The following is a 25516-nucleotide window of genomic DNA, read 5'->3' as shown; positions in this document are numbered from 1 at the left end:
ACAAGGCCCGTCTGAGTCAGGTAACGCCCTTGGGTGAGGTCCGATCACAAGAAGTCAGATCACAAGGATAGAGAGCATTAAATATTTCTGTGCTCCACTGAGTCGGTTCCATAATAAAGTTAGAAAATGGAAGTGTGGAGGCCCCCAAATTCCACGGCCTTTAGGTTCTAGGTGCGGGCAGCTGGCAGGGACGGGTCCGCCCGGCGCGGCCGGAGCTTAACCCATTATCCACGACAGACCGGTAAAGTTCACCCTATTTTGCTACAAAGCTGCAACATTGTGCACGGAGGTAAACTGGTTGGAAGCGAATTCAAAACTGCAAAATCCAGGCCCGCACGCAGGAGCGCCCGTCCCTTCCCGGCTAGATCTCTCCTCCGACCAGGGGAGAGGGCAGGGTCTGACTCCGCTCCGATCTGCACGTCGGGTCCGCCCGTAGGACCCCGCCCCGCCCCCCTCCGGCCCCGCCCCCTGCCCGCCACCCCCGTCCGCCCTCCTCGGGCCCCGCCCCCGGAGGAAAGGGAACGGTCTCTGCCTTCGTCCGGGAGCTTCGAGGCTGCAGGGCTGGTGCCGCAGTATCCCCCGCCGCCGCCGCCGCTTAGCCGTGCTCGGAGCCCGGCCGAGGAGGCTGCAGCCGCAGCCAGGAGCCCGCAGCCCGCGCCCCTAGCCCACCGCCGCCCTCCGAGGGCGCCCCAGGCCGCGCCATGGTGAAGGTGACGTTCAACTCGGCTCTGGCCCAGAAGGAGGCCAAGAAGGGCGAGCCCAAGAGCAGCGAGGAGGCGCTCATCATCCCCCACAACGCGGTCGCCGTGGACTGCAAGGTCCGAGGGCCAGGGGGTCGGAGGAGTGGGCGCTGGGCCCGCGGGAGAGCTGCGCGGGGCCGGTGCGGCTCTGCGCCCGAAGCGGCGCGGGGCGCGGGACAGAGTCCCCGAGAGGGCCGAGCTCTCCTTTTTCTCGGGCCGCTCCCCTTGCTTGTCCGGCGCAGCTTCTTTGTAAGAAAGTGCGTGTGCAGAAAGCGGCGGCTGCCGCGGGATAGGGAGCTTGGGAGGCCTGCGGGGAGGAGGATTGGAGAACGGTGCAGAGTGCACGGTCGTTGGTGCAGTCCGGGAATGTGCGCGGGGCCAGGACTGGGTTCGGTCGATCTGGAGACCGGCGGCGGCATGCAAAACAACAAAAACAACAGCGGAGTTTGGCACTTCCTCCCAGTATAATGTGCCTAAAATGGCTGACATCATTACAAGCCTACACCTCTGTCGCTTCCTACTTTCGTATCTAGGCTGAACAGCCCTTGCACTAACTCCGGCTACTGTAAAAGCCTGTTAATTTTAAAAGCATTTTCTTCTTTACCTCCTCTTTTTCCACGGCCCTTCGGTATTGGCGGGTGAACTTCACCGTGGGGTCTGTGGAGGGAGAGAGGGGGCGAGGGAGCGGGCGAGAGGAGAAAGCCAGGTGACGGTCTGCTCAGAGTAGGTTCTGGCTGTTGATTTTATAATTAAAACGACTATTCCCGGTAAAGAGCACTAATTACTATGTGGATGTCTGTGTAAAACCGACAATTGACTTTTAAATGATATCAGTATCTTAACGAGAGTCCCTTACGCTAAGTGAAACTAAATGTAACAAACTTGCCTTACGTCCCTTTTAAAATTGTCCTTTATTTTACAAAATCCCCCTTTTAGCGCTAAGCAAAAAATCAGGAGAGGGACCATTACTGTGCTAAGTTTTAGTGGTTTACAATAATACTCATTTAAGATATGATTGTAATTGTCTCGGAAGTTGAATAAAAAGGAAATCCTCACAGCCTCTTTCTACCAGATCTTCTTTAGGCTGCAAAAATTTACTCCTGTAGAAGTTATTTATGTTGCGTAATTTTTAATTTTTTCGTTAGCATTTTTCAAGACCTGTTATGAGTAGGGTAAACTTAGTTCTAACTTTAAAAAAACTAATTATTTGTGCAAGTATGAGTAATAAGCGTTGTTTTTTATATGATCTAATGAAAATTACTACTGGAAAACACACTGTAAAAAATGTTTGAAAATACAACGTTAATCTGGACGTGCCTGTACTTATTTTTTGGAAATGTTCTAGTTAAAAACACAAACGTCAGGGGTTGACTTTTAAATGAGGGTCTTGCCTTGAAATAGGAAGTGGACTGATTCCCTAAAAGGAATTAGAGTTTTGGTATTGGTATTGTTTTCCTGAATCCATTGTAAACTGTCTTGGTCTTAAGAGAAAATGTTTGGAATCCACAGAGGATAATTCCAGCAGCAAATTATTATCTTAGCTCTATGTTTATCTAACATTCATTGTACCTAGAATAAGTTGATAGTCAAGTACTCAGTCATAACAGACTGAAATACGTATATAGAGATTAGATAGATTTTAATCCTATTATTTGTCTTTTAAAAAATCCTATGAACAAATATAACTCCTCCCATTAAAAAAGAGAGAGGGAGAAAGGATTGGACGATGTCACTTCAGATGGCTTTTCCCTGTTCCTGTAGTGAAGGAGATTTGAAACTCTGGACAAAAATCAGAAATAATTTGCTGGGCAGGTTTAAATCTGACTTTTGGCATTTACTGTCATTTCTGAAATGGTGACCCTGTTTTCAGATTCTCAGAATTTCTCACAATTTCACCATATTCAAATACTATGGTCATAACAGCAGTAAAAAAAGTAACCATTCACAGCTCTGTGCTATGTTTTCTGTTTCTATTTTCTCAGATCCCCATAGCCAAAGAAAAATACTGGAACAAAGCTGTGAGGGCCAGAGTCTTCCTTTGTAAACCACATAGCAGTCATGGATGAACTGGCAGATACAAAATGACTAATTCTTTTTCTAGCTATAAGCTCAAAGCCTTCTTTTCTTAAGTGAGTGACAAAATACTGCTCTACATTAAAAGTAGAATCCTTATAATCAGTCACTTAACAGTAAATGAAAACCTTACTTAATAACAGACATTTGTGGACGATCTCTTAGAGCTGGGTCAGTGATTCCTTAATGTTCTCTGGTTCCTTGGGGTGACTGTGCTGGGGAACTACTGAGTTTGACTCCCTGGATTCTGCACAGAATCAGCCTTCCTGTGTTTGCCTCGGGCATTTCCTTGCCTGGTTGGTGGAGAGGATCCAGTTGAGCTAGTTACGGGCCAGAACTCCTGAACAAGAATTTTGAGTATCTTTAACTCTCCTAGACCACAATATCCCGAAAACCATTGTTTCTCAAAATGTACTCTTAAGGATCACCTGATATCATCTGGGATTCTGGTTTAAAAATGCAGATTCTTCAGACCTTATGCCATAAGAATTCTTATCACTCCAGTCAGCTGGCTTATGTAACACGCATTCCAGCACTTTTACACTGTTCCTGTCTTTTGCTATTTCTTTAGCTCTTTTCTCACTGCCGGGTGAGGACTCTCTGGAAACAGCTCCATTGTCCCATTTTTCAATCTTGTCTTTTCAGTAGCTATTATTCCCAACAGCCATGTCTGTTGATTATATTACCTCAACTAGCTTGCTATTTATTATTCTTGCCCTACATTTTCCCCTATGTTTTGTTTAATAGAGGTGAATTTGAAATTATATGCGTGTTTTATGTTAGAGGCAGCAATTCATTTATGAATGTTTGTGTTTCTACTTTGAACTTTGGAAAATTGTTATATATATGTAAATATCAAAGAAAATACTTTATGTCCTGAGTCGGAAGTCCCAGTTCTGTCATTACACAACTGCTTGATCTTGGGCTTAAGTTTTTAGATGTCTTTATGTGTAAGATGACAGGGTGGCAGCAGATGGTCTGTAAAGGACTCTTCCAGTTTTAAAATTCTATGAAAATGCTATAATTACATAATTATATTTGGCAGGAATCAAATTGTTTTAACTGTGGAAAAAATAACAACTACCTCCTCACCCTAACCAGACTGTTCCCTTTGTTCCTCCCCATGTTCAGCATGTTACATTCCTTCCTCATATTAAGTAGCCATGGGTCACAGAGAAAGGAGGTAGATAGAGGTATTATGTAATACACTAAATTTTCATCTTGTGTTACCTCACTGTAGAACAGTAGTTGTCAGTAACTCCTTCTGTTGTCATGCCTAATTATGAAATGCCTTTCCCGATCTCAGGCGTCGAAGAAGCTCAAGTTTGCTTCATAGGTATCCCTGCAAGTTGTTTTGCTGATAAATAGTGTTGCCTCTTCTCTGCTGTGCATCGTAGTTGTAGTTGCAGACCTCCTTAAAAGGAAAAGTAAAATGCTCGTGGAGCGGAAAAGATGGGGCAGGATGGAAGCATAAGTGAAAGACTACTAACCCAGTAAGTTCTGAGTTACCCGTCACAAAATGGTTACTTGGATCCTAATTCTTTACACTTTCTGGCATTTCTGTTTGCATAAACAGGACTGGTAATTTTGCCTTCTGGTGGTGTTGGTGTTCATTGTATTTTCTGGTTTTGGGGAGGTAGAGGGGAGAAGGAACATAAAATATGATGACATTTACTGAAATGTTTTGATGTTTACAGAAGGGATGGGGAGCTTGGTTCCCTTTAACAAAAGTGCATATGATTTCCTAGTTGTGTAATTTAGTGTCTGTAAACATTGGCCAGCAAAAACTTTACAGTCACCGCATTTTAGTTCTTCATGAGGATATTGATATCTGAAGTGAGGGATTAGTGCTGGGAGACAAATTAATTGCCCCTGTGCCTACCAAGTGACTTGGCAGGACCTTCTGTGTACACACGCCTCACGGGCTGCTGCAGCTGCAGAGGGTGGACAAAATTGCATGTTGTGCAGTTGGAGGTTACCTGCTTGGGGTCTTCCCAGTGTCATCTTAAACTTATTTTCTCCGGACTAGATAGAAGCAAGTGTATTATCCTTGGCAAAATCATAAACCTGTATGACGTTATGGAATATCAGCTCTGCCATATATGAGGTTTAAGTGAATAGAAGTATTATTTTAATCAGAAATATCTCTTGAAACACATGGTACAGGCCTATTTAAATTGATTTAGAATTTAACTTTAGAAGTTTTCATTATGTATTGCTAAAGCTTGATGTAAGGTGGGACATTTTATTTATTTGTTCTCCCATACCATAACTTAAATATCTGGAGTGTCTACTTAAAAGTCATTTTCTTTTTTCCAAAAGGAAAATACTTTCTGAATTCATGGTATAACTAAAACTTCTTGGACTCCTTTGTATGTCATAGTGTCAGTAGAGGAAGAGCCAGAAAAATTTGTGTCTTTTCAAAATGACATCGGTGAATGCATCCTCTTAAACTTTTCGATAAACTTGTCACTTTTTATTAGAGCTTAGACTAAAGGAGTTAAGGACTTTGCCATCAAAGGCTTTTCAGGCCATAACTGCTGCCTGTTAAAATAAAGGATTTGACAATGCTGAACTTCTGAATGTGGTGGTTTTTGTCAAAATGCTGTAGAAAGTAGCAACGCTGGAGCCATGTTTTCAAGAAGCTTATGTGTAGAGTTATTTCCTTGAGTCTCTTATTTTCTTGCACAGAACTTAACAATGAAAGTTTTATAGGGTAGGCAACTGAAAGTTGAAAATTAGAAATTTTATTGTAGATATGACACTAAGAACATCATTAAAAAAATCATTTAATTGTGATTATCCCTTTCAATCAGTATTTATGATACGTGTACTTAATAGCTTTAAAGAAATCTACAGTATAATCCTCTATTTTATATGTTACCAACAATTGAATAAAATTGTTTTTAAACAATTGAAGTTTCTTTTGAGCTCTTTAATTGATTAGAGGAAAAGAAAGAACTTAATGAAGTATTTCTATAATTCTGCCATTTGGGGAAAAGCAAGTAAGAATGAACATAGACTTTTTATTCTTATGCAGAAGACTTTCAATCTTGAGTTTCAGAAATGAAAAAATTACTATTTTTATGATAGAGGGATGTTCTAATTTTTCATTTAATGTTTATCTTTTCATGTTGATAAGTTTCTAGCAGTAATTATATGACTTAAAGCTAAAATATATTTGTCAGAAGAGAAATTAATGTTGAAATTAAATTTGCACAGTTTATAAATCCTAAACATTTTCAAGTTAAATATGTAGGGAGTTTATTTGGGAAATTGACACTAAGTATGACGTTAGGTATTTAATACTTCAAGATTTTGAAATATTTGCATAAGCCTTTTTTGGCATAGTTGAATTTCATACTTTAAAAAATGAGAAGTTTTAATGGAGTTTTGTATATTTGAATGTTTAACTTTTAATGCCAAAATTACTTTTCAAGACTTAAATGTTTTGCATAACGAGTTAAGAATAAAGCTTAAATCTTGGATTGTTTTCTCTGCTTTAAATATGATTATGATGTTTAAAATTATTTAATATAAAAACCAAAAAGGTAAGTTGCATTGTTAAGTAAATCACTTACTGCAACGTCCAGAAGAAGAATCCTCTTTATGCTGGGAAAAATGACTTTAAGAGTTGGTCCACCGAGGTCTGCAATTTTTATTTATTTTTTACAAATTTTATTTATTTATTTATTTTTGGCCAAGCCGCATGGCTTGCAGTATCTCAGTTCCCCTAGCAGGGACTGAACCTGGGCCACCACGGCAGTGAAAGCCCAGAATCCTAACCACGAGGCCACCAGCGAACTCCCTAGGTCTGCATTTCTTAAAATTCATTTTGTCAGCCGGTCTCTCTAGTATTTCTTTTCTGCTATATATACCATGTCAGTTTAAAAAATTTTTCATTTTATACCTTTCTCTTCAATTTATTTTACCTTGCTTTCATATTAGTGCTAGGAAAAAATTTCCCAATCCCATCTAGGGCAGTGCTAGGCATGTTAAGCAGAGACGGCAAACTCAATGCTCCTGGGCCCAAGCAAATGATATAGTGAAGCTAGGCTTTTTTTTTTTCCCCCCCGTATTAAACAACTTAGAATATTCTTCATTTTCATCAAAAAAAAAAAAAAAAAAAAAAAAAGGATCCAGTGTTGCTTCATCCTCCAGTTTTTAAAGGCAAGCTGCAATCAGGGTTTTTATTTAAAACTTGATTTTTCAATATTAACAACTAATTCATACCAGAATTTCAGGCAGAAACACTGAAGACTGACATAGGCCACCATTATACAGTCTCCTTTACAGTGGAGAGCAGGGCTGGCAAATTATGGCCCAGGTGTCCAAATTGTGGCCTGCTGCCTGTTTTTGTATAACCCATGATCTAAGAATGATTTTTTTATGTTTTTAAATGGTTGGGGGAAAATAATCAGTTTCTCTCGTTTGGCCTAGTTCCCTCACTCCAAAAAGGGGTATAGTTCAGGAAACCACACTGTCTACTTATTGAGAAGTCAGACTATGCAGTTTGTGCTTTAGGATTTAGATACTATCTCTACGACTTACTGTGTTAGTTTGGGTAAATTATTCCAACTCTCTGTTTCTCCATCAGCTAACTGGGAAATATGATAATCTGTAAAAAATTGATCACAATGCCTGGAACAGAGTAAGACTGAATAGATATTAGCTGCTATTATTACTACTACATCTTTTTTTTTTTTTTTAACAATTCAAACTTTTATTTGGCACTACTACATCTTAAAGATTTCTAGAAGTAGACTTCAAGATAGAAGTAGAAAATTAATGAAGCATAGCATTTATTCATTTTGTATTGTTTTTTATAAACTAATACCTCAAACTTAACACTATTTTCACATAGTGTTAGATCCTACTGGCAAAAGTTAATATTGTTACCTGGATCTGATAACTTGGGCAAGTCTGGAAACCTCCCAAGCCTCAGTTTCCTCATTTGTAGAATAGTATAGTGGTACCAACCTTATAGTGTTCTTGTGATGGAATTAACTGTCCCTAGTTCATAGAAACTCAATTAAATGTTAGTGCTTTTCCCCATCCCTATCTTTTAAAAGTCCCACTTTTCCCCCCCTCATCATGCTTGTTTTGGAATATTACTTCTTGTGTTCTTATTACTGCTTATCCCTACCTCACATGTCAGTTACATAATAAGATTGTTGATAAATAACACCCCGTTTCCCCAAGGTGTTCTGGTGAGGGTCTGTTCCTGCAACTTAAAGATCCTTAGCATTCAGTAGCTATGTCCATTTTTGTATACAAGTATATTTCTCATGATGTAATAGATGTTGACAGAATTTTATAAATCTAATTTTGGGTTTGATCAAAGTATTAACTTAGTTTTTAAAATGCAGATACTAGTCCTGCCCTATCTCTGAGGAACCCACTTTTTTTTTTTTTGGAACCTACTTCTTAAATTAGTGGTTCTCAAACTTTTTGGTCTCTGGACCCCTTTGTACTCTTAAAAATTGTTGAGGACCCCAAAGAGCTTTTGATTTTTGTAGGTTGTATCTATTGATATTTACTGTATTCAAAATTAAAACAATATTTACTGATTTAAAATAATAATGAACCTATAACATGTTAACCTGAATAACATTTGTAAATAATAAAAATTTACAAATAACCAATACATTTTAAGAAGAGTAAGAGCAACATTGTTTTACATTTTTGCAGTGTTCTTTACTGAATAGCTTAATAGAAGACAGCTTCTGCCGTCAGCCTGTTGTGCTCTATCACACGTTTAGCTTCTGGAAAACTCCACTGTACATTGCCCAGAGAATGAGAATGGAGGAAACAAGTGTCTTATTTTTATGATGAAAATAGTTTTGACATTGTGGATCCCCTGAAAGGGTGTCCCTGGAGCACATTTGGAGAACTTCTACTCTAAGTACTTGCTGTTTCATGGTTTTTGTTTTCATTTGTGTTTTTTGCAATTTTGGATATTACCTACTGGCTTCCTAATATGGAAAGTGAATATTTAGCCTTTTCTGTATATTTACATGGTATATACATAATCTGTTCTCCTAGAATAGTTATAGTAATGTCTGGTTAAATTGATAGTCCATGGTTTTATTATAATTGACATGAAACACAGAGTAAGTAGTAATGCAGTATAACTACTAGTTAATGTAGTTATACTGCATTACACTGGAGTAAGTAGTATAACTTATTCTACTTCCTTTCTTGTACAAAACCATTTTTATTTCCCCTGAATTTGATAATTGACTTCTTGGGTCAAGGGGGAGGATTGCTTAATTTTCTATGTATTGCTAATTCATCCGCATACTCTCTGACAGCAGTATAATTGCCTTTTGTATCTACAAACTTACCAGATAACTTACCGAGTTCCATATTTTTCTTGGCGATATTTCATTTGTCATTCTTCAGTCTTTCCACCCAGACTAGTTGTATTCTAGGTATGTTGCTACACAGATGTCCTGAGAGTAATTATTATCCTGGAATTGTTCTGCCTTTGCCTCCATCCTAAGTTGGATCTTATGTTTTATAAATCCAAGAAAAAGCATCTGAGCTCAATTTTTTTTTTAAACTTTACTTGTCTGAGAGTCTTTACTCTGTCTTCACATTTAATTGATAATTTATCTGGGCATAAAATTCTAGGTTCGCAGTAATTTTCTTTCAGCATTTTGATGGCATTGCTCCGTTATCTTCTAGTCTGATGCCATTCTGATTCCTGGTTCTTTGAATATGACCAGTTTTGTTTTGTTTTTCCTCTAGAAGCTTGAGATTTTTTTCCTTATGCTTTCAGCTTTCAAAATTGTTACTGACATACTTCGTTTTCTGTCATTTCCATTTTCTGGCTTAAGGTTTATTTATCCCTTTACTATCACTCCGTTGAGCTTTCAGGAGGAGGTAAAGATAACCATTTAACTGGAAACCAATAATAGAACTTTCAACTCAGCTGTCTTCATAGCTTTAAGATTTATTAGAATATTTTCTTTAACATTAAAAATGGGCTTAATGATAACAATAGATAATAATGGAAACTATGTGCGTTTTTATTAACACCAGTTTAAGGTCAGACAGGATGACCTAAAAAGAGGCATCTTCTTGTCTCCCTTTTTAATGTTCCAAAATTGTCTTCTTCATGAGTAATTTTAGAGACAACTTACTACCAACTTCATTGTTTTTGCTTTGTGGCTTTATTCCTCTAACTTAGGTTCATTTTTGTAACAATATCTTGCCTTTTTCATTGATTTTGAAATGCTTATATGCTAGTGTGTCTGAGTTATTTTTCTTTATTGTTTTTCCTTCATGTGCATATGATTTTAATACTTTTTGTTACTATCCTTTGTAATTTGATGAATAATAGAGAAAAATTCTATTAATTTTGTCAACATACTAATAATACTAACACTACTGTTGTAATGGTTAACACATAGTGCTTACTATGAGTGTGGCTCAACTGAAGTAAACCTATTACGATAGGAAAAATCTGTAGACACTCAGGCTAAGCTATGTCGTTTCTGGTTGGATATGAGTGTTATCCAGTTGTAACATGGTATCACTTCACTTATTACCAGAGTTAATTTGCCTAACCTATTATTTAGGTAGGTCACTGACCTAATAGCTCCATGATTTTCCTTCCCTAAGGTGCACATGGAGTCAGATGATATTCAGGCCTTATTTGGTGATACAGTACAAATAATTTTATTTAACTTCTCTGGGCCTCATTATATTTATCTGTAAAATGATGTATTGGACTAAATGAGCTTTCATGGCTCTTGCATGCAGGAGCTTTTCTTTCTGAGAAGTATACTGATCACATATTCAGAGGCACCTCCTGCATGGCCAGACCATATACTAGGGATTTAAAATTCACTAAACACCTCAACCTTCAGGAGGCCCCTGGTGTAACTCAGAGAGACCAACCATGTAAACCAAATTAATCACAGCCTACTTAAACATCTGTGTCTGTTTTCACATGAAAACAACCCCCTGGATCCAAGGGTGAGGAGAGTGGTAGAATAAGGGAGCAAGATAAATGACTATTGAGTGTTCATTGTACATGCATTTGGTGCTAGGCATAGGTTCAAAGCACTTTTTACACGTTCACTGTAGAGAGACAAATATCTCTGATCTCAAAAACTGGAATTATTTTTTCTAATAGTCATTTTGTATAACTTTCAAATTTCTAAACTTGGATGGGAGATGTAACTTTCTACATTTGAATTACTTTATGTTTTTAGAAGATATACTTGGAATTTTCTCTGCAGAAGTTCTGCATTTTACATGGAATGACTCATTTGAATACAAATGTATAGTTATCTCGTTGAATGACATTAAAATCCAAGATTTATACAAAAATGAGTCCAGAACAGGTTTGCTTTTTTCCCCCTCTAATCTTGAGACATAATTTTATGATGAATTATAGAGTAGAGCATTCCTATCATACTTAAAATTTTTAGGAAGACGGTTGATATTCTTATTAGGAACAATATGAACTCATGATTCAGCCAGTGGCAGAAGAAATCTATCTTGACCAATTTATCTATCCCTAGTAAAGGCTGTTATTAACAGTAAATATCATTTGTATATAATGCTGTTGTTTAATCTCACCAATATGAATTGGAAAACCTGATGAAATTTCATAAAGTATTATCATTAGTACACTTCTCTTCAGTGTAGATTGAATAAACGCTATATTTAAATGATGGTCATCTTTTAAAATGTTAATAAGTAGGAAAAAGAACAGAAGACTTTTAAGGTTTTCCTATATTAATATTCTGCTATGTACCAGATACTCTGCTTGCCCCTAATGATGTAAAAAGTGATTAAATTACAAAATTACAATCCATCACTAAAAGCATTTACAGCCTGATTTTTTTTTATAGTTCTGGCCTATTTTTTTTTTTTAAACCTAGGCATGTGCTAATTTTATATAATGCCAGTAATTTGGTTCAGATTTCATATTTCTCACAGTAGTTAAACTGTTATGCAATGACTTTAAAATTTTAATTTTTTTATTCCTGTTTTGCTGCTTGTGTATCGTAGGATTTGTTAACAGAAAAGGACATTAATGAGAAATGGTTTTGTAGACATTGTAATTTTATTTATTTATTTTAATTTTTAAAAATATATATATTTTTTATTTATTTATTTTTTGGCTGCGTTGGGTCTTGGTTGCGGCATGCGGGATCTTTCGTTGTGGTGTGCGGGCTGCAGAGCGCGCAGGCTCTATAGTTGTGGCGTGGGCTTAGTTGCCCCCTGGCATGTGGGATCTTAGTTCCCTGACCAGGGATCGAACTGGCGTCCCCTGCATTGCAAAACGGATTCTTAACCACTAGACCACCAGGGAAGTCCTGACATTGTAATTTTAGATTAGTTTCTCTTTTTAAAAATCTGTCCCTATTCCAAGTGTAAAATAATGCAGTAACGTTAATATCCATATAATGCCAATCACTTGGAAAGCTGCTCCCTTTTTGCATTTCAGACATAAGATTTCTCATGTGGACTTTCTCACCATAGTTGAGATAGTATCAGTCTTACCTGAAAAGTCAAATGAGAAAATAAAATTCAGATTACTGATTTAAATGAGCAAGAGAAAATGCAAACAAATGTTTGGTGTCTTTATAGATTTTTAGCTTCTTAGCCATAGATTTTTGTGTTTTACATATAGCAGAATATATTTGGTAATGAATTAATGCTATTAATGGTGAACAGGTTGCTGGATCATGTCTTTTTGTTGCTTTTTTCCATGCTGGGAAAAGAAAACTAATGTAGAAGCCAGCTGAATCGAACATGTACCAGTGGTAAATGGATGGCACTGGTATCCTACATGATGGTAATCAGTTGGAGCGATTGCCTGTGTAAGTTCTGTGGTTCAAAGAGTATAGTTAGGAGAACATTTTGGAAATTTTTTTAAGTAGATCTTAAATGATGACCAAGGTTTTTATTTTTGAGTTCTTATTGGAATAGGAAGTCATTTTCTTTTCCTCTCCAGTAATGCCTTTTTTAATTGGCCTTTTCAGTATTTTGCTGTAGATAGCTTTTTTGTTTGTTTTTTTAAGGGTGAACATATTTTAAGAGTTTATTTGTAAGCAATTTTAATTAATTTAATGAGTATATTTTAACAAGTTAAATTTATTTCTGTGCATCAATAAAGTATTATGAAAGGAAAAGAGAAAGAATATTAAAAAACGAAAGGTGTAGATTGCTTTTTATTGGCTTTACCCCCAGAAGATACCTGTTTCAGCTTACCTTTCCCAGCTAAGTCAGATGGTGGTGGGGATACTAATAGCCGTCACTTATTTAGCACTTACTATTTACTGTGTGCCAAGCAGTGATCTAAATACTTCACTTGTATTTCCTCATTTAATCCCCACACTAACCCTATGAGATTGGTGCTATTATTAATCCATTAATGATGAGGTGACTGAGACAGAGAAGTTAAAATACCACTTGTCTGTTTCCCATCCTCCAAAATTTTGACATTTCTTGTCTGCTATCAATCTTTTCATCCTTATCTTTCTTAAAGGTTTATATCTTTTTCTTCTTCAGTATCATTTAATGGGCTCTTAGGAAAAAACACTCTCCTTGCTCCTCATAAGTTGGGAAAGGAGAGGAATTCGAATATACTGGAGTGTTAGTTACATACTGAAATTTTCAGCCTTTCTAGCTTTATACTGACTGTTCTGTTAATTTTGACAAATACATGCACTTGTGTAATCACTGCAGTCAAGATGCAGAATATTTTCCTCACCCCAAAATGTTCTTTAATATCACTCTGTAGTCAGTCCTGAGTCTCACACCTGGCCCAGTTTTCTGTTCCTATAGTTTACCTTTAGCAGAACCTCATACAGATGGTATTATACCCTGAGTAGTTTTCCTTCATTCTCATTGTTTCTGTCTGTCCGGAGAACTGGGTGTTGTCTGGAACATCTTTGATTCCCATAGCTCTTGGACTGTGGTTTTTCTGAGCTTCTCCAGTCCCAGCTTCTGTCACCATTTTTAGTTTGCTTATGCCATTCATGCTTGGATTTGTTCTTTGCAAAAGAATACCTGTTCTGTCATTTAAAGGATTCAGCTGCTTTATTCACCATATTAATCCAGTCTCTAAAACCCAGAACTCAAAATCCTTTTATATGGAGAAGTAGTTTAAAATTAGGTTCTCAGAAGGAAGCATACCCAGTCATAGCTGGATATGAAGATCAAGGTTCAAAACCAAGCAACACTGTAGGAAAGTACTTGGTATGTTTGGTCTTCACTAGGAAGAAAAATGATGAGGGAGGAGTTGAGAAAACTAAAACATGGATGAGAAATCTGTGAAAATTTGAATTATTATATATATTTTTAATGTTGGCAGCTAATTCTGTATTTTGTAAAACAGTGTACAGGCCAAACAACACATCCATGGGCAGCTGGCCTGTGCATCCCCTATTTATTGATATTACTGAATGTGTTTTAAAAAGTACATATTTCTAAATAAGTCTATTTCTGAAGGTTCAGTAGCTTATGCTACTCTGAGTTGAATAAATTGTATTGGTTCTTTTCTGTATTTCTGTTTTTAAATATAAAGTGTTTTATGCCATCTGTTTTTCTCTTTTTCTTTTTTGTAATATGATTTTTAACCCTAAGAGATATTTTCCTCTTTAGTATTCTGGTTCCTAAAGTGGTGTTGTTGCATTTGCTCTAATAATGCAAAATAGTATGTCTGGGAGCTCTGAAAAAGTGTCTCTTCATTCATTCTACAAAGAAGGCTCACATAGAGATGCCAGAGGACGTGAAGTGTGAGTTGTTAGTATGGGCACAGAATAAAAATTATATGAAAACCCTTGCATTTTGTCTGAGTTAAGTTATAATTGAAGCACATTTACGGAAGCCTCTTAGGGAACTGATTGAGGTGACCTAATTCTTAACTAATTGAAGTACCAGAACAGAATTTACTCTTCATTTTGCTTAAGATATAATTGGTTAAGTAATTTTATTATCATATGATAAGATTTATTTGAACCAGAAATTACTACAGTGCAAGAGTTGAGAATGCTTTTGAAGCCGCTTCTTTCTATACCTACTGTTGAGGGGTGATTATAGGCCAGTGTGTGCTTCAGCGTCTTCATTTATAAACTGGGGTAAAAACTTGAGGTTTTAGAAAGATTAATGAGGTGATAATTGTACAGCACCTGTGGGAGTTCGTTTACCTTAACAGCATCATTTAAGGTGCACCAGTTTTATTGCGGTACAAGGGGAGGAAATGTCTATGACTTGTTTTAAATTAGGCCAAGTAAAGTTATATATCCCAGTGAAGTTGCTCTTGTTCATGAGTGGTTTTCCTTTTTCTTATGATTTTTATGATTTTTGTTGTTAATTATGAAATAATCCAAGCATACAAAAACAAAGAATTTGTAGTACCATTTATATGTTTTTTTCCTTTTATGTTTTTTAAGTCTTCAATATATGGTGGTTTTTTTATCCATCTTGACTTTTTTTTTGCTTTAGCATTATGTTTCTGAGATTAATCTCAAAATCAACAGTGCTAGTTGGTTTCATTTAGACTTTAATTATATGAACCCATAATACTTTATTCTTTACTTGTGGACATTAGGTTATTTCCAGTTTTTTTTCTTAATGACCATTCTGCAGTAATCATTATTGAGCCTCTTTTTGTGTACAGAAGTGTTTATCTAGGGTTATGTTATTAGGAATGGAATTACTGGGTCATAAGATATATGTATCTTTAATTGTACTAGGTACTGCCAAATTGTTATTCAAAACATTTGTACCAGCTCCTGTCTACTGTGCGAAAGTCCTCAATTCCCATTGTTCCACACTTTCTCCAGCACTTGGTGTTGTTAGACTTTCTTTTGTTGCCTGGTATATAGGAACTCATCAGTTGGTATTTTTTTCTCTCATTCCCCATATTAAAATAAAATTTACATGCAGTAAAATGCACCTATTTTATGTGTACAGTTTGATTGAATTTATGGTCATTGTATAAAGTCATGTATCCACCACCATAATCAAGATATGAAACATTTCCATCACCCTAAAAAATTTCCTCATACCTCTTCCATCTTCCTTTCACCGTGACAGCCACTAAGCTGTTTTTTGTCATTATAGTTTTTCCTTTTCATAGGTGGTCTTCTGTGTTGGAGTTTTTTTCACTATAGTGTTTTTGAGATTCAGTATGAATATACCACACTTTTTATCCATTCATCAGTTAGTGGATAGTTGTGTTGTTTCTGGTTTGGGGCTATTATGAATAATGATGCTAGGGCGATTTATGTGTAAATCTTTGACTCAGTTGATTTTTAATTACTGATCTTCAGCAATTTTGCTGAACTCTTAATTAGTTTGAATAATGTGACTTTCTCAGATTTTCTACATAGACAGTTATATCATTTAATATAATCACAGCTTTGTATTCTTTTTTCTAATCTTTTAATCAGTTCACGTTCTATCATTTGTGTACTACCTAGGATGTCTAGTACAATGTTGAATGAAAACAAAGAATCAGTTTTAGTGGGCATTCTCATATTCCTGACTTGAAAGGGTATGGTTTAATTCTGAAGTTTCACCATTAAATACGAGGTTTGCTGTAGATTTTTGATCATTAGCCTTTTTCATGTTAAAGAATTTCACCTCTTCTGGTTTGCAAAGAGATTTTATTATGAATGGGAGTTACAATTTATCAAATGCATTTTCTACATATTTTGAGATGGTCATGTGGGGTTTTTCTTAAATCTTAACATGTGGCTTTTTTCTCTAAGTATACTCTTTCAAGTTTTAAAATTTAATCATTTAAAATGCATTTTTAAATCACTTAGGTTAACAACATTTCTATCTTGAATATACTTTAATCCCTTCTCTGTGACTTAGACTGTAGCAAGGAACGTCATTTATTTGTCATGCATGCTGTTAATTTTGACTGTGAATTGCTTAAGATTTCAACCATGTCTTAATCACATTTGAATTTCCCACAGGATCTAGCACAGTGCATTGCAAATAACAGGCCCTGAATGTTGAACTGGGCTGCGTGCTTAGGGCTCCTATTTGCTAAAGAGCCACAGTCTCCTGTGCGTCATAAATTCTTATGTTGCCCCCACCTTTCATTGTCACGCTGGCTGCTGATGCGTAACTTTGGGGTCATTAAAAAAATAAATAACCAAGCTTTTAAAAATTTTTTCTACATTCTACTCCCTCATCAAATACTAGTTGAGGGCCAACTAAGTGCCACGGTTGGCTTGGTGCTACCATACTAACCTTATAGAAATTTAGAGAAAAAAAGAGATTAGACAGACTTTGAAGACCTGATACCTCTTTTATGAAATAGATGATTGTGGTGCATGGACTTTGGGTCTGTAATTTGGCGATTCAGACTCTTATTTCCTGATTCCTAAGCCATGGTTCACGTGGTTGAGGTGCTGAACAAATGACCTGTGAGTAAGTGAGGTATTTTATAAGTTAGATTCTCTTGAGAAATTTAAAATTTTTGTTTTATTGTCATAGTCCTGAGTTGTGATTTTTGAATGAACATGAGAATTCAGACTCCATAGCATGTTACACAAAGTCCCTCTATGACCTGCCCCAGTAACCTCTCCATTCTCACCCCTGTACCCCTCACCACCATACTGGGCACTCCAGCCGTACCACATGTGACCCGTGGAGATGTCATGCATTCTGGCCCCATGATTTTATTCATTCTTTGCCCTACACATAATGCCCTTTCACTCTGTCTTCTGCATGGGTAATAAGTGTTCATCCTTCATTCTTCCCCAGTATTCTCCCCTGGGAAGTCTTCTCCTAATCAGCCCTTCTTCTGTGCTTTCTACATTCTCCTGTTAGAGCCTATGGCATATTTATGTTTTTTGTATATTTGTTTTCCAGGCTGATCTGAGCGATCTCTTTCTTGGCAGAGGCTACATGCCCAGTCCTGGCACAGCTCTTGGCACATAGTAGACGCTTATAATTTATTCTTGAAAATATTGTTTGTTGACCTGCTAAAAATGGTAGAGCAAAAGGCCTGGACACTTATCAAATTAACGTTCGGGGCTGCATATTCTTTTGCGAGTGTCTGCCCGTGCTCTTTGGCTATTCCTTTAAGTGCTGCTCGTGAAGAGAGCCTGCCAAACAGGGGCGTGTTGTACACACATTTGACTGTCTCAGCAGCTGATACCAAATGTTTAGAAATGACTATTTCCATCTGTCATTCTCGTCTCCCCACCCTGCCTCCACCCTAAAATTAATTATGCTAGGAACTGTTTCTTACCTCAGACAAGGGCTCAAGCAAAACACTACATGTACTTTATCATTCAGGTTTCATAATACATTATGACTCCGTGGAATTCTTGTAACTTTCTGTTCACAGATGGGTATCTTGTATGGCTTGATAAATTCCTCTAGGTTTATTCTCAGTACACACTACTTCCTTGCAGTGTACTTGTTGTCTTGAGTATGCATACCATACATTGACAGGCATGCCTAGCAAAGTGTGATGCTCTCACAGTGTTTCAGCCAATCCTTAGATTGAATGGCATTTTTTTCTACAGTGTTAAATTCTGTGTTTAAGCTCAACCAACCCAAGCGCCTTAAATTGTTCTTGGTTGGCTGGGACATCTGGGCTTGGGCTTTTCCCCTGTAGTATCAAGTTTAAATTCCTTATCTTAGAATTGAAAACATAACCTTAGCTTTCATTCTTTCCTCACTGAATTCTTGCTTCAACCGTATCCAGCATTGTTCATACAGGTTTTCTTCCTAACTTTTAAGTTATATCCTATTTATCTATGGAGGTGTAGGTCAAGTCTACTTTCTCCCTTAATCCATCCCATATTGAGTTTTCCAAGTAAAGGGTAGAGTTATATACTTGAAAGGCTGTACACACATACTACTTACTAGATCATCTTTTATTATGTTGGTTTCAAGTCAGTTGGAGCCTTTCTTTTGCTGTCTGTACTATTTCTTGAGCCACGGGTTTTATAACACCAGCAGCTAATCTCATTTGTTTGTCAGCTCTTTGCACGTGAACATGGGCACAAATAAGAAATTAGCTGTAACTCTGAAGCGACAGTAGAGGGCCTGAGTTAGAAGGGCAAGGCGTGTATCTGACTGAATGTCTTGACCCTAGATGATGTTCCAGTGCTAAATTATTTCCTTGAGGGGGGTCAAAATCAGAATGCTAACAATTGTGTGCTAGTTGTATGTCTCTTGACTTAATAAGTTTTTCTTACTAAATCTTTCCTCAATTTTCTACTGCTTCTACTGATATCTTAAAAATGAAGAACTTTGTTAAACTGGGATTCTTTAGGGTAGAGCAGTGGAATTATAGGATTATTTTAAATACATTTGTCCTACTTTTTTGAGATTCTAATTGTTTAAAGAATCTGTTTAATATTATTTGGTCTGTCCCCAGTTTTCCTGTTAATTTTTCTTGTGTTTGGTTAGGAATGGCTTTGTACCTAGTATGAAATATTAATTACCTGCAGCAGGCTAACATATAATTTTATAAATAATCTCATAGACCCTGACATTGTAATACACAAGACTCAGCACCATAATTTTGCACGACAAAGTTGTATTGTAGCCTCTTCTGAATTTTTAAATATTAGAAGATATTTTAATCACTAAAAGTTAGGCACAGAAAATAGAAATTGTGGAGTATGTAATTTATTGCTCTAGAGATATGGGTGGCAGGTGGGGTATTGAAAGTTAGAAGAAAGAACTCTCCCAAAAGACTGGTGTCTCAGCTCAGGAGGCATTGGGCTGGGTCCTGGTACCACCACTTAATCATTCCTGGGTGGATTTTGATTAGAGACCTGACTCCTTTGGTCTTTATATCTTTGTTTATAAAATGATAATTATTAAGGTTTCTTTCAGGCTTGACATTTCTGTGATTCTGACTGGAGATAAGATATTGATCATCAGTCTTTTTCATATTTTAGGACGCAGATGAAGTGGTACCAGTTGGCCAAAGAAGAGCCTGGTGTTGGTGCATGTGCTTTGGACTAGCATTTATGCTTGCAGGTGTCATTCTAGGAGGAGCATACCTGTACAAATATTTTGCACTTCAAGTAAGTGGGAAAATGCTAGGGACATTTTTGCCTTTCCTTCACATGTATTAGAAAATTGGCTCAAACCTGTTCTAAGCCTGTGCTTTTTGTCTGTGGCCTTTAGCCAGAGTGGAGGTCTTATTTTACAGTTATGTTAAAAAATGTCCTGAGCATAAGTTTGCTGAATCTATTAGACGGTCACTAAAAGCAGAATAACATTGTTTTGCTGACTAAAGGGTATAGATAGCTGGATGATTTTTCAAAATTGACTAACCCTCAATTTTCCTACCATAATTAATAGCTGAGTTACAGTATTCTCAGTTGCCAGTTGAATAAATACACCAGCCTCAAATGTCATATTGATAAACTATAATTTGATAGACATTTTGGGCTTCCCCACAATAGCCTTTTGCTCCTGGGCCCAGAGTATAGTGGTTCCACTTCTCTCTGCCTCTTCCCCAGTCATTGGTTTCTCTTAAGAATGTGATTTCAGCAATAATGTTGAAGTAATTTAGGATAAAAGTTGTTTATAATTTATTACAGAATAGTAATCCCAGTGGATTAAGACATTTTTTTCTTATTACAATGATTATGATTTATGATCTCTGTCTTGTGATGTATTTCTCTGACAATAATTCAGTACGTTTACTTCTTTTAACATACCAGAGTTTGGAGAAACTATTGACAAATAGATTTTATTTAGAAAATGAAATATTCTACAGAGGATGTGTAAATTTTGTGCTCATTTTCTATATTTTTTGAGATAATGGCATGTTGATAGATGTTAGTGAAATACTAGTCATCTTTCTAATGCAGTTTTTTACAAGAAATGTATTTTTATATAAAAGAAATCATTTGCGATTCCACTGTCCAGAGATATTTGTTGACCTAACATTTTTTTATATGCTCCTAATCTTTATTATATATGCGTACTTTTTAAAAAAATCTTTATAATGATTTGCTATAATCTGATATTTTCCACTTAATTGTGATATATTTTAAGGAAAAATCAGAACTACTTGTATGCCTGTGGAAATTTCAGAAAAACTATCCCTCTTTTGGCTAATAAGAGAAAAATCATGTAATCAGTGAATCACATCAAAGAGTTTTAAAAGTATGTTTTTTCAGAAAAACATTACTGGTTTCTGAATATATTCTTTTATAAAAATAAGGCTTACAGGTAGAAATCGGCCTGTCTGTTTCTTCAAATTTACTTGTCACCAGATGGATAATTGCTTTTATATTCTGTTTTTGTCGAACACAGAAAGTAAAGGAGAAATCAGCTGCTTTTCTCCTTCTGAAACTGGTTTTTTACAGTACTTTAAAACCTGATCTTAAAGAATGTGTTAACGCTGTAATTAAACTGTCTGACTTGTCATCTAAAAGTAAGAGTTTGCAAGCAAAATGCTATTTAGGTAAAGGTGGCAGCTTAAGTAATACTTAACATTTAAAAACCTGTCTTCCACTGAATTGCTGAAATAGTGTTTAAACTCTCTGTAGCCAGATGACGTCTACTACTGTGGAATAAAGTACATCAAAGATGATGTCATCTTAAATGAGCCTTCTGCAGATGCCCCAGCTGCTCGCTACCAGACCATTGAGGAAAATATTAAGATCTTTGAGGAAGATGAGGTTGAATTCATCAGCGTGCCTGTCCCAGAGTTTGCAGATAGTGATCCTGCCAACATTGTTCATGATTTTAACAAGGTGAGCCAGGTGCCCTGAACTGTAAAAAGAATGCCAGTTCCTTAATTGATACTTTTGTAGTTTCATTTTCAGTATTTGTTAATTTATTCTATTTATGGTTTACTTTTTACTTTTTAAAAAAAATGGCCTTGGGTTTCTTCTGCCCTGCAAGATAAACTCCAACATTTGATGGGCTCTCTGAAGCAGACCCTCAGTGAACCTACCTTTCTTCCCCTTGCCTTGTCTGTCTTAATACACACCATATGCTGTTCTTCCTTTGTTGCTAAATTGCTTTTAGAAATCTAAATGTTTACATGGTTTAGTTTAACTCATTTTAATCCTCAAAACCATCCTATGAGATAGTCTTTCTCAATCAGGTTTCTCATCTGAACCGCAAGAACACAAAATCATTTAATTGACTTAGTTCTCTATGGATGGTAGTAACTAGTTAGTACTATTCTAGATGCATAGGAGAGAAGTTAATTTTTATATACAATAGATGGATGCCTTAGAGGGCATTAGGGTTTATAAGTGAGGGGACTGGGGACTAAGTCTCTTAATCAGATGATAGTTTATTTGAGTTAATTTTAATAGTTTGTTGTTATCTGATAAGAACTGTATCTACTAGTAGCAAAATTTCCTCTCCCATTACTATTTCCATTCCTACCCCACCAAATTCTTGATTTGTTGAAATGCAAGTGATTTACACATTCTAATAGTACAAGTTATTCTTAAAAATCCAGTTGCTGCCTGTCTGTATATTGGTAATATTTGTACATTAATCTAATGAAAATATATCTTTTTCTTCCAGAAACTCACAGCCTATTTAGATCTTAACCTGGATAAATGCTATGTGATTCCTCTGAACACTTCCATTGTTATGCCACCCAGGAACCTATTGGAGTTACTTATTAACATAAAGGTATAAAACTTTCAAATACTTCTTATTATTTATGCTATTACAGCATCTTGGAATTCCTTGTTGAGAAATTAGCCCTATAGGAGCCCATCTTACTGACAGTATGGCTAGTAAGCATTTTACAACGAGGAACTAAGACTTGTGGTTTCAGGTTTTTTCCTTGTCTCTTTTCTTTTAGTAGTTTATATTTTGAAATTAAAATGTAATTTCTAAAATTATATTTAAGTTTTCCTAAAGGACCAGAGAATAAATCGTAGGCTTTTAAAAAATAAGATCTGTGTTGCAACTAATCAATTTTGATGCCATAGACAATATGTAAACAAATGGGCACAACTGTATTCCAATAAAACTTTATTTATAGAAACAGATGGTGGGTAGTAGTTTGCCAATCTCTGTTCTATACTATAATCTCTTAAGAATTTTGTCTGTTTTCCTTGTCTGTTCAATGTGTGTTTTGAGATATCTGTGTAATATATTCTTTTCCACATGTAGGCTGGGACATATTTGCCTCAGTCATATCTGATTCACGAACACATGGTCATCACTGATCGCATTGAAAACATTGATCACCTGGGTTTCTATATTTATCGACTGTGCCATGACAAGGAAACTTACAAACTGCAACGCAGAGAAACCATTAAAGGTAATACTTTCTAATGTTAAAGTGTTGGCCAAAAAAGTTTGTTTCACTTCATTGTGTTAAATTAGATTTAGATGTAGCTAGTCATTGTTACCAATACGCTTGCCGTGAGTGAGAAAATAAAACTATATTGTACATTGTATAGTATTTCTAGATTTCTGAAGAATCATCTTAATTCTAAATCCACTCTTTTCAGATAGAATAGGCGGATGTGAAATGTCATTTCCTTGAGGTGCTCTTACCTCACTTTGCATATGGCCACTCAGTCCACGTTTCCATCCTACCCCTTTGGTTGAGCTGTACTGTGCAAGGGTTCTGCTTATCCAGAGGGTCTCTAAAGTAGCTCTTCAGTTGTATGCTCAGGGATCTAGGTTCTAAGCAGAGTTTGCCTTTGGGATCACACTGAAGATAACCACAGTCAGGTTAGTTCGAAAGGAATTTGGCTGAAGAATTAAGAGCATTGACACAACTAATGTAGCTTTGCCAAATCACTTAACCTTTGTTTTCTCACGTGATGACATTATCTCCCCATTTTTTTTCAAGATCATTGTAAAAATAAAATGAAAGTACATGTGATAGAGCTTTAGAAAGTAAGGAGTGCCATGCAGATACACTATGGTGTGATTTCTTTGAAATTGTGGCACCTAGTTAAAGTGCATTCCTGGCTTTTTGTTAGCACTTTTGATAATACTGTTCTCCCACATTGGGCTGGTGAGTCACCTGAAGCCTGCTGCTTGATTTCTTTCATTTTAAAATGATCTTATGGTTCATAGTTTTTTTTAAAGTCATAATTTTACGTATAATAAAATTCACCCTTTTTAGTGTGTAGTTTTGAGTTTCAGCAAATCACCGCCACAGTCAAGATGTAGAACATTTCCACTACCTTCAAGGTCATAAATTTATATGTATGGCATTATTATTGTTACTAGCATCTGTTAAGATACTTAGTTTAGAAAAGAGAGGGAAATTATTTTCTGCAGTGTTAAAAAAAAAAATCAAACTATAGAAGTTAATGGAATATAGAGTAAAATATTTTTATATGTCTAAATAATAACTGTGAAAATTAACATGAATACTTATTACTGAAGAATCCGAAATTTAAAAAATTTTCCCTTCCAAACAGGTATTCAGAAACGCGAAGTCAGCAATTGTGCTATGATTCGGCATTTTGAAAACAAATTTGCTGTGGAAACTTTAATTTGTTCTTGAACAGTCAAGAAAAACATTATGGAGAAAAATTTAACACCACAGCATAACCCCACCCTTTGTATTTTGTGCAGTGATTTTTTAAAATCTTCTTTCATGTAAGTAGAACACAGGGCTTCACTGTTTTTCATCTCATTAACTCAATTAAAACCATTATCTTTAAAAAATCTTTTTTTCTTTCCAAGTGTGGTGTCTTTTATCTTGAATTAGTAGTTGTATGAAGTCATAGGTAATAGTACACTTCACCATAGATCTTAGGAAGAGTTTAAATTTCATTAATTCATTTATCCAGATTTTTATGTTTTAATTACGCATTTTCAAGAGGAGGGGTTATCTAATAATCATATATCTGCATACGTAAAAATGGACCACAGTGACTTACTTGTAGTTGTTGCCCTGCTACTTAGTTTGTTAGAGCATTTGAGCACACATTTTAATTTTCCTCTAATTAAAATGTGTAGTATTTTCAGTGTCATATTTAACTATTTAGAGTATGATTTCCACCTCGATGTTTTAATATCCTAGGCATCTGGTGTAATAATATTTTAGAAAATGTTTGGAATTTAAGAAATAACTTGTATTACTAATTTGTATAATCTATACCTGTGCAATGGAATATAAATATCACAAAGTTGTTTGACTAAAGGACTGTGTGTTGTTTTTCCCACATAATAAAACCAAAGAGTAATTTGGTTCTTAATATCTTGAGATATTTCTTACAAATCCAGTACTCTATATACAGTGGGTAAAGTCAAAGTTTTTTTAAAAAATAAAAAACTTTTAAAGTAACTACATTCTTCATGGATGCTATTAAAGTAACATCTAAGACTCAACCTTGAAAGATGCTGTTTAAACATTTTAGAATAATGCTTTTGTATTTAGTGGAAGGGCTGTCATTAAACCTGAACTTTCCAAGGAACATAAAGTGCTTTCTTGAGAATGTCTTCTCACAAATGGAGCATTTTGAGTTATAGTGGTGATTCTTATATTTCTAAGGTAGTTTCCTATCTGAAATAATTTAGAATCCACCCCTATTTAAAATATCTAAGAGTAATTTCACTGTAAATTCCTGAGACAAATTCCAATTCTGAATTTAAGAAGTCAGAATTTTTAAAGCATCAAAAACCCATAAAGGATTTAGTCTAGGAACCAGTTCTGGTCTAACAAGAATATTATTTGATTCCTGGCTCTTGGTTTCTTTTCAGTAATACTGTAAAAGGTTTAGGCTGGC

General features: G+C 36.0%; 1 protein-coding gene across 1 annotated transcript; it reads left to right on the top strand.

Moving 5' to 3' along the window:
• The first annotated feature begins 506 nt into the window (after nt 1-506).
• Nucleotides 507-24985, top strand: ITM2B (integral membrane protein 2B). The gene is made up of 6 exons (XM_068526983.1): nt 507-818; nt 19727-19855; nt 21335-21541; nt 22332-22442; nt 22932-23082; nt 24203-24985. The coding sequence occupies exons 1-6, from the start codon at nt 702-704 to the stop codon at nt 24286-24288; spliced, it is 801 nt and encodes a 266-aa protein (XP_068383084.1). The 5' UTR covers nt 507-701; the 3' UTR covers nt 24289-24985.
• Nucleotides 24986-25516: the final 531 nt, after the last annotated feature.

This window comes from Eschrichtius robustus, chromosome 18, assembly GCF_028021215.1.
Source record: "Eschrichtius robustus isolate mEscRob2 chromosome 18, mEscRob2.pri, whole genome shotgun sequence".
NCBI lineage: Eukaryota > Metazoa > Chordata > Mammalia > Artiodactyla > Eschrichtiidae > Eschrichtius > Eschrichtius robustus.
Note: the sequence above shows the minus strand (reverse complement) of the source record. Positions and strands in the feature narration are given on the sequence as shown.

Coding starts and splice junctions, on each gene's coding strand:
- ITM2B (XM_068526983.1), top strand. CDS start 702: ATGGTGAAGGTGACGTTCAACTCGGCTCTGGCCCAGAAGGAGGCCAAG. Junction 819..19,726: donor CGGTCGCCGTGGACTGCAAG/GTCCGAGGGCCA, acceptor TTCATATTTTAG/GACGCAGATGAAGTGGTACC. Junction 23,083..24,202: donor ACGCAGAGAAACCATTAAAG/GTAATACTTTCT, acceptor CCTTCCAAACAG/GTATTCAGAAACGCGAAGTC.